General features: G+C 46.6%; 2 protein-coding genes across 2 annotated transcripts; one reads left to right on the forward strand and one right to left on the reverse strand.

Annotated features, from left to right (window-relative positions):
- Window positions 1–24: 24 nt before the first annotated feature.
- On the reverse strand, window positions 25–1,552 carry LOC131885094 (mediator of RNA polymerase II transcription subunit 9-like). Its single transcript, XM_059233032.1, has 2 exons — window positions 1,056–1,552; window positions 25–434 (listed from the first exon to the last, which is right to left on the reverse strand). The coding sequence occupies exons 1-2, from the start codon at window positions 1,325–1,327 to the stop codon at window positions 176–178; spliced, it is 531 nt and encodes a 176-aa protein (XP_059089015.1). The 5' UTR covers window positions 1,328–1,552; the 3' UTR covers window positions 25–175.
- Window positions 1,553–5,254: 3,702 nt separating this feature from the next.
- On the forward strand, window positions 5,255–9,655 carry LOC131884522 (DNA repair protein complementing XP-C cells homolog). The gene is given in 3 exon segments (XM_059232337.1): window positions 5,255–5,731; window positions 6,282–9,258; window positions 9,339–9,655. Coding segments are annotated over 3 exon segments (3,618 nt in total). The 5' UTR covers window positions 5,255–5,359; the 3' UTR covers window positions 9,608–9,655.
- The last annotated feature ends 277 nt before the right edge of the window (window positions 9,656–9,932 follow it).

The following is a 9,932-nucleotide window of genomic DNA, read 5'->3' on the forward strand; positions in this document are numbered from 1 at the left end:
TAAGAACAAATAGGCCACAAAACGAGCCGCCCCCCGAATAGGGCGAGTCTCCGAGAGGCGTTGAATAAGGGCGGGTCCCATTTGAGGGTGGCCCATGAGCATCCGAAACAAGATACGAAACACCATGATGAATGGATGAGAGGGATCGATTGCGGTCAATGATGGTGAAGCTGGTCTAGTAGGTGCCACTCAAGCCAAAGACCTTGAGGTTGAGCTCTTTGTACTTGTGGATGAGCTTCTTCTTCATGCGCAATTGTTCCCGGAGAATCTCCAACTGTTTGAGCTGTTCCTTGGGACTGTTTTCAATGCCGGAGAGCCCGTAGATTCCGGTTCGCATGGCCTCGAATTTCTTGTGCAATACGGCCACCTTTTGCGAGGCCTCCAACGAATCACGGCTCTTTTGGGACACGTCTAAACTCTCCTTTTCGATAGTCCTAGAAACCAAAAGGCCATGGATTGAAAGTTGACACAGTTCATACATTCACCCCATATGAGGTCCGCCTGGGCGGTAACTAATGGAGGGCCAAAATAGGATTGATATGCCTCCGCTTTCAGGCACTAAAGTTTGGTCCACCCACCATCCATCGCAATCATGCTTAAAAAAAACGTAAAAAGTCGGACTAAACCCAGTGTTGAGGTCCTGATTATGATCCCGACCTAGGTTGGTTCCCAACAGCCGTTGGGATGGTTTGGGAGGGCAAGTAGCAATTGCATAATTGCGTTAATCAACCGCCCTTATCCTAACGCCTCGCTCCCACATGGGCTCAGGGCCTAATTCGGCAGGCCTAGGATGCCAAGCGTTTATTATTGTCAGGGTGGAGAGTCGATACCCATTGGGGAAAACAAAACTCACCAAGCCTACAACCAACCAGGATGCCGATTAATAATGGGCTGCCACACCTACCGAGTGGCATGGGATGGGACAAGATGGGCTTGGGGCTCACAAGTACGTCAGACTAAGAATTGGAAGAACTGGTCCCTAACCATCGGAGGGATACTAACTACCATTCCCATGGTTGTCCCAACAATGGCTTCTCGGACGACGATTCAAGTACCTGACAATATCGTGGAGCACGGGCAAGATGTCCGTATCGATTTGAGTGGCTGTCAAGATCGGGTGAAGGGCGGGCGGACTTCCGTCGGGGCCGCTGGCCGAGGCATGGGCCGTAGCCGCCGCTGGGCCTTCTGGGATGGGGGTAGCGCCGGTCGTCCCGGCGTGGGTGACGGTGGTATGAGTGGCGCTGGCGGTGGTGCTGGCACTCGCAACCGACGTCAATCCGGTCAATCCGGATCCAAGGCTGGATCGGGCTGGATTATTTGACGTCATGGAATACGAGGGTGGGGCGGCGAATCAGGCCCAAGCACAGGCCCACAGGATTAGAGGGTCAGGGCCTACGGAGGTCCTACGGTCTTTTGGCAATATTTCTTGAAGCTGTTTTCAGAACGACGATTATTGCGCAAGGTTGCGTGATTATGACAGGCATGAAGTATGGAGACAACGGTGGAGCGTGCGCACGTGTGCCCTCAGGTCGACGTCTTCTCCCTAACAATGGCCCGATTACACGACACACCACACACATGAACGCTGTCTAATGAACAGCGAACAGCAATGAAAACAACCTTTGAACGTACAAATGAGAAAGGATTTGAGTTGTCAGATGAGTATTGCTTCTTCGGCGAACTATTGGGATAAAATTTGCGTTGTATAGCCGCACTAGAGGGCTTGTCAGAGAAAAGTCACTCCAGTCAAGCCACTTCAGACTTTGCTTTGAACACATTTGATTTTGATTTGATTTGAATGTATTTATAAGTACAAGTACTGTTAAGGTGAGGTCATCTTTGGTACATGGTACACATATATACATATTTGGTAATTGCGCAGCAAGGTGTCAGGCTGATCAACTTCTCTTGCGTTACTCAGTTTCAACTAGAGCAGACAAACGAGCCATGAACTCACTGGCTCCCTGAATTCGGAACTTGATTTTGAGAATCACGTAACCGAATGTGTTCAAAGCCAATAGGGGATGTCAAGTAAAGGAAATTCAAGGAAAAATGTGGTCCGGCACCCTAATTTGGGGCACTTTGGGGAGAGAGAACTAAGACAAACATCACAGTCAACTCGCACCATTTGCCCATTGAATTTTCAATAATCGAGTGATTTTGAGCAAGTTGTGTTACAAAACCCTACTAAATGAGCATGTTTGGTGTTAATCAGAGAACGCACTATCAAATTGGCTCAATACCACAATGCTAATTGCCTAGACAAGCATGTAAAATGGAAAAAATGTCATAATTCAATGCATGCACAATGCGGTTTGGCTGGGCATGTTGTCTTTGATTTTACTCCATGGAATAACGTCAGTTGTCCATGAACGCGTTTACTTGACTAGCGCTATCCCCAATGCACACACCAGGTAGCCACAAGGGAGGCAAAAAAATCAAAAATCTCGTGAGTGTCGTTCCTCTGATAAGCCCTCTAAGCTGCACCATAAGCCTCAGAGGGACAAAACAGAGCAAGCGCTTAAGAGAATGAGGAAGACACAGATTGGGGTGGCCAATTTTAGCCAGCATTTTAAGAGCTCTTTTGGAAAGTCTTGATTGGATACATGTGGGTCCACTTCAGTTTATTTAGGAAACTTTTATTTTAAGGGAAGGAATAGGTTCAGCCCACCTTTGAAACATGGCATTCATGAAATTTTAGTCATTGTTTCCAAAGCCACTGCATTTGAAGTTTGCCCTATTGAGACAAACTCAATTTAACTTCTAAGCTTTCATCAGCCACCTTGACCTCTTGTGTGTCTCTCCAATGGATTACAGTAGCCATGCCGAGGTCTCGCTTGATGGCCCATCTATCGTCCTAAAAACGAATTGACCACCTAAGAGCATCAGAGTTGACCTGTGTTATAATCACGCAACCTTGCGCAATAATCGTCGTTCTGGAAACAGCTTTCCTAAAACAATTTATGCCCATTCAGGGTGTCCCAAAAATGGGCAATCAAAGTCGTGGTCAATAGTGATGGGAACATTGCCTCTGAAGTCTCAAGCATTCAATGCAATGCCGGTCCAATGATTCAAAAGGCATAATGCAAGCTTGAGCCTTTCCGAGACATTGGGAGTGATGCCAAAATGGATTAAAATAAGATCCAACTCTTTGTTTAGCACACTTAACGAATTTGGAATTCAAACCATTCGCTTTTGTTCAATCAAATTCCTGTTACAAGGCTCAGGTTTTGAAATGGAGAAACAAGTCTGGCCTTCAAATTCCATGTTATCTTGGTTTAGAATATTGGCCTACAATGTCTAAATCAAGACAACCCGTGGAAATGTAAAGAGACTTTTAGGAGTGACTGAAGATTTTTGGTTCCCTCTCTCCCAATATTTTTCATTGAATTCCAAATTGGACGCACCAGTACTTTGGTTGTCAGTATCATTAATGAAATATGCTTATAACTAAAACATTACTTACTAGTAAGGCGGGCTTGCTTTTCTTTGTGTACTTTTTTGTTGGTATTACTAACAAATTACTGACTCCTGTCAAAGGAACAGCCTAAAGCTAGCACCCTAGATTGCTTAAATTGGTGGCTAATTGTTATCAAAACACAAGTTATTTCCAAGTGCTGTTTGTTACTCCATTCTTATTGCAACAAAAATGTTTGACCAAATTTCGATTTGGATCCTGTCATCAAATGCAGAGAGCAGGGATAATTTAGTCACAAAGACACTTCTTCTTTGACATTCAGTTACTTCTGCATGGCAATCAATGCTTTTTTTCTCAAAAGCCATCAAATGAAGACTTTATACTATCTGGGTTTCCAGCCAAATACATTGTAGTATATTGAACTGATTATCCCCAAGATTGAGGTGGAGCAGCACTTTTTTGCATGGTTGGACCAGAAAAAGACCTGGCTAAAGAACAGAGATCTCACTTCCTGGCTACGTCTCAGGTCATGAACCTTTCTTCTATCTTGTCTTGGGTATCCATTTGTATTAGGTCATGCTTTGTAGAACTCTTGTGAAATATATGTGATATGGTCGGATTGTTCAGTGGAGTCTGGTCAACCAAGTCAGCTACCATGCTATCCATACATTTTTTCAGACAAGCAATGTCAAGTCCGGTATCACAGAGTCCAGAGATCACAAAATGTATTGATTTTATATAAGATTGGTTCTCCGTTTATTGTGACTTTTGAGTTTAAAAATTTCCTCAAGAATCAACCAGAGAACTTCTCTCACACAAGAGCCCTGTTCACGATGAACTTGTTGTTTGTCAATTGTTCTCAGGGTGTCACTATAGTGGTTTAGGAGAGATTCGGAAAAACACGTGATATATTTTAAAGAAAACAGTTCCTTTACCACAACTTAATCCCGCTTGCTTGAGTTAGATTGAATCCATAGCCATGTCGAATCCGGACAATTGGTCCAATTCAGGAGATCCATTTTTCATCCCTTTTCATATTTTATTAAAGGTTTTCTCAGTTTTCGTATCCCTGAGTGGCACAGAGGTTGAAAAAAATCAAACAGAGGGGAAGCACAACCTCAGCAATCCAAATTTCATTCGTGAAAAAGTGACTTATGTTGCCCATTAACTATTTTTAGCTATAGCTTAAACTGATCCCATGATCTCATGGCTCAGGACTGTACTAATAATTGTCATTGGCGAGCCCATTGAACTTTGCTGGAAAATGTTGCTGCCGTGGGACGCAAAGGAGGCAAAGGTACAAACTAGTTCAGTTTCGTAGTCTTCTAGCCGAACCAATCATCCACTTGATAACACAAATATCGATGTATTGGCCATTTGGATTTAAAAAAATTGCATCAATTTGGGGAGAAAATTGTGAAATTGTTATTTCTGGCCAGCTTGACTTTGTCAATATATTTGATCCCATCACTAGCTCACAATTGTTTCCCGCCAGACATGATGACAACAACAACCTACCCGAGCCACGCAGAGCGAGAGAGAGAAAGCGCGCGGGAAGGGAGTCTCGTGCACAGGTCATGTAACGACTAGATGTCGCATTGGCCGGACCGCAGTGCAGAGGAAAAGGGATTTGGTGTCAACAACTCTGTACACCAATAAAGAGGAGGGTGACTGCCTGATCAGTGCGAACGACCTACAATCGCTGGGTCTTCCACGAACGCAATCGGTGCCAAACTCACTCAGAATCCGGCCACGCTGGTCGATGAAAAAGGCATGAGGCACTGTACACCAAAATTCATGATTTAGCTGATGAAGGCCAGTGTTCGCATTTTTCCTCGCACTATGCTCGGTCTAGTCATTACATATTCCGTGGTCTGGCGCTACCTAACGTAGCCTAATGTTGTCATAGGATAATAAGAATGGGTGCCTCACCCGCGGTCAATGCGTAAGCTGGCCGGAGTTGAGGGTCCTGTGGGTACACACGTGAAACATCGATTGATAGTGACACATTGGGACCCCAGCAGCATGCCGGCCTCGGCCTCAGTGGAGCCCACCGCTCGCCGGCGATCCCTCCGTCCGCGCTCAGCGCCCGCCGGGCCACCCACCCCGGCAGCCCCCGGCCAGTCCCCGAGCCCGGATCATGAGGCCGCGGAAGCTCTGACCGATGGATTATCCTCGTCGGGGTCGGATTTCGAACAAGAATGGAACCAGACCCGTCAGACCGACCGATTGCGGGCTTCGGGGGTGGGGCGGCGGAAGCGGACCCGCAAGCCGCTCGAGGCGGTCTCAGCCTCGTCGTCATCCTCGCTCGAGGTGAATGAATGAATGAACGAATGAATTACCAAACAAACCGACTGGAAAAGCCATCCAGCCAGGCAGCCCTTCAAGATGAAATATGGAGTCAGGCCTATTTTAACGTTCAATAAGGATATTATGGGAGCCATCCACCAATAGATTAGAAAAGGTCAAGCGGATCGAGCGAGCAGCCCTTGAACATAGTTCGTAGAACTTGTCGAACGTTCCATTCAAATGGACTAGATACAAAATACGTTAAAAAACCCATATGTTAAATATCGTGCTAAATGCGAAAAAACTGGCTCCTCATAATATTTTACTAGCAATTAACGTCAAACTTGGCCAGGCTTAAAATAGATTCGTGCGGAAAACATTCATTGACATGAATATGCGGCATTTCACGTTGAGTCAGGGTAAGCTCGATGAAAAAGATGGCCCAGCTCATGGTCTAATACAATCCCCACCCACCTGAACCCATGCCATCGCCCTAATAGATCTCGATCGGATCCGTGCAAGTCAATCTTGAACGAGCCTTGACCATTAACTTCATATTTCTTTGCTCGGACAGGATGCTGATGAAGATGAAGATCTCGAAGAAGAAATGGCGGTATTTCCGAAAAGGTCGCCCCGTCCGGCGCTGGCCCGACGGAAGAAGAGCCGGCCCACTACCAGTGGGCGTAAGCCTGGCCCGGTCCCCCCTCCGCCCCCCTCGGCCCCTTCCAGGTCCGTGCCCGCCGTCTTAGGCTCGCAACTGGCCTTGTCCGAGTCTTCCTCGGACGAAGAAGGCAGTTCGAGTGCCCGTCCTCTGCCCATCATCAAGTCCCCAGGGCCTGTTGTACCTGTAGTCCCGGTAGTCTCGTCCGTCGCTCGCCGTACCACGCCCGATCGATCCAGTCAAGCTCAAATCGAATCCCGATTGGCCCAATTAGCTCGCAATAGCGCGCCGGAGGCGGCCGTTATACCTTGGCAAGAACCCACGCCCACTCCGGGCGTGGCACCTCCCGCCACGTCGACGGCCGTTAAACCCGGATGTTATGACATATCACCCGCCAAATACGCCCAAGAGGTGGCGGAAGCCCTAGCTATGGGCGGGGAAACCCGGTTCAGTGATTCAGACGATGCTCATGAACCCCAAGAAGATGACGAAGGAGAGCAGGTCGAACCAGGGGCGGAACCCACCCCCGGCGACATTGAGATTACCCTCGCCGTACCTGAAACTAAACGCCAGCGGAAGGCCTTTGACATGGAAGCCTATGTCCGCCGTGAAATCAATCGGGCCAAGAAAGAAACCCAAGTCTGGATGCACCAAACCCACATCTTGTGTCTGATGGCCCAAATGCACTTCCTCAATCAATCCATTAATGATCCGTTGTTATTGGGCACCCTCTTGTCCGTGATACCAGCCACCTATGCCGTCCCCCATGCCCAATTGACGCTCATCAGGCTCAGTCAGTGCGTTGAATGGTTCCCAACCCTGTTCCGTTTTCAAGAGGATGTCCAGCGAACCATGGATTTCCCTCATCCTTAAGTGGGGCATTTGATGAAACTGATTGAAAAAGGTCTCTACACTTGCCACGAGGAGCTGGTCCTGCTCTTTCTAGCCTTGACCCGAACATTGAAGTGGCCCAGTCGATTGGTTTTGAACTTGACACCCGTGGGAATGAAGCCGGAGACCACCTTTAAGGGCATCAAGCGAGAAAAAGTTGAGGACGAGGAAGACAAAGAATGTAATTTGGATAAAGCTGAGAAAGCCCAACCCACCCAATCCAAAGCGAAGCGTATCAAAGTTGAAAACACAGAGAAAGATCTTGAACAAGATTTGGAAACCGCCAAGAAGGTCAAAAGCCCCAAGCCCCAAGGTAAAGGCATCAAAGTTAGAGATGCTGCTGAGAGTGATAAAAACTCGAAATCTCGAATAGTCGCCCAAAGCAAAAAAGCTCAACAGAAAGATGGTGTAAAGTCTAAATCTAGATCAAAGCTAGCTGCCACAAAAGAGACCATTGCCAACGAAGATGTGTCATCCAAGACCCATTCAAAAGGCAAAGCAGTGAAACCAGGAGATTCAAAGATCGCACTCTCTAATTCCAAAGCGCCAAAGTCCGAATCTTTGAAAGATCGTGCTCAATCAAAACCCAGAATTGCGGAGCAAAGCCCTGAAAAAAATCCGGCAAAGAAAAGTAAAAACTCCAGTGAAACTCCACCCAAAAGAAAGAACAAAGAGAAAAAAGAAGAGAAATCCAGGTCAAGGAACAACAATAATAGCGATGATAATATGTCTGCAAATTTGAAACGGAAAGCACTACGCGATCGAAATGATGAGAAATCCAAGACCAAGAGCCGATCCTCATCTCGAAGTGATACCAAGATCGACCCCAGATCATCTCGCCATCAAAGCAGGTCTTCCACTAAAAGATCCCAACCTTCAATCGCATCTCCCCAGACTAAAAAGACCTCCGATAGATCAAGCTCCCGACGATCATCGCGGTCAATTAAACAATATCGTGAAAGATCCGAGACTGAGGACGAGAGTGATGAAGAGCCAAAATGTACCAAGACCCAAAAGTCAAAGTCAAATGCATCCAAGCTACCTTCAAAATTAAGCAATAAAGCTAAGGAAGAGGCCAAAAGTCGACAATCACGCAAGCCCACTTCCTTCCAGATCAAATCTGAAGGCTCCGACAGCGAGAGTGATTTCTCAAGCATGACACAGCGGCCTAAGAAGAAAGCCCGTCCAACTTTGCCTGCCCCTCCTACGACCACCAAAAAGACCTCAGCCAAAGGTGGAAGCAGCAAGTTGGCCAAGTTTCAACCCGTCAATATGTGGCTAGAGGTTCTTATTGATAGTAAATGGGAGTGTGTGGACGTCATTCGCAAGAAAATCGGTTGCACCATGGACATGGAAGAGCGTTGCTCCAAGCCCATGGCTTACGTTCTGGCCTGCGACCCGCGTGGTCGGTTGAAAGATGTGACCAAGAAGTATGCCAAGGAATTCATGACCAAGAACCGAAAGCTACGCATTGACGAGACTTGGCTAAAGCAGACTCTGAGGCCTTGGGCCCCGCCCAAAGACGCCTTGGATGACTTGGAAGATCAGCAGATTGATCAAGCCTTACAATCCATGCCCATTCCCACCACTGTCTCGGCCTTCAAAGACCACCCTTTGTACGCCCTTCCTCGTCACTTGCTCAAATACGAGGCCATTTACCCACCCAACCCGATGCCCTTGGGCTATCTCAAAGGCGAGCCCATTTACGCTCGTGAGTGTGTGCACCATTTGAATGGCCGCACCAATTGGTTGAAGGAAGGACGAGTTGTTCGGATTGGAGAGGAGAGCTACAAAGTTGTCAAAGGCGGTCCCAAATGGGACAAGATGACCTCCAGTGTAGTCAAAGGACCGCCGTTAGAACTGTTTGGCAAATGGCAAACCGAGGTGTACGTTCCCCCGCCGGCGGTGGATGGGAAGGTTCCTCGAAACGAGTACGGAAATGTGGAGCTATTCCAACCCTGGATGCTACCCAAAGGAACTGTTCACATTCCAATCAAAGGTACAAAACACTACTTCTATTAAACATTCTTTTTTTTTTTTTACTTTATTGCTGATTTTGGATGATTTTTTACTTTCTAGGTATTAGTCGGTTAGCATATAAGCTGAAAATAGATTGTGCTCCGGCCATGATGGGATGGGACAGCACTTGTGGTTGGCCCAAGCCCATTCTCGACGGCTTTATCGTTTGTGAAGAGTATCAAGATATCCTTTTAGACGCATGGAACACGGAAGAAGAAGAAAAACTCAAACGAGCTGAAGAGAAGCGAGAAAAGCGGGTCTTGGATAATTGGAGGAAACTCGTGAAAGGCATGCTCATTGTTCAACGAATTAAGTTGAAGTATGTCTAAGTTATGATTGACGGTCAGGGAGACAGTAAATTTATATATTCCTAACAACCTTGTTTTGCAATGACTGATTTTGTTCCCAAACATGTGATCAGTTGGGTAAAATGGGAAGTTGCCTGAACAAAATCAAAATCATCATACATGGATGCATGTTTTGAAATCGCGGGACCAACATGGACAAATATGTTTTCGTGTGATTCATTCATTTGAAGTTCAAAAAAGTACATCATGCACTCCACATTCGTTCTTTTACATAAGGTCAAATTTATCAAAATTTGAAAAGATTCTGGCCATATGGTTATGACCAGGGCTCAGGATTTTTTAATGT

The sequence above is a fragment of the Tigriopus californicus genome, chromosome 8 (genome assembly GCF_007210705.1).
Source record: "Tigriopus californicus strain San Diego chromosome 8, Tcal_SD_v2.1, whole genome shotgun sequence".
Classification (NCBI taxonomy): Eukaryota; Metazoa; Arthropoda; class Copepoda; order Harpacticoida; family Harpacticidae; genus Tigriopus; species Tigriopus californicus.

Bases quoted from the DNA above. Each gene is read 5' to 3' on its own strand.
- LOC131885094 (XM_059233032.1), bottom strand. From the start codon at position 1,327: ATGACGTCAAATAATCCAGCCCGATCCAGCCTTGGATCCGGATTGACC. The intron at 435-1,055 runs GTACTTGAATCG...TTTGGTTTCTAG, and splicing joins GTGCTCCACGATATTGTCAG to GACTATCGAAAAGGAGAGTT.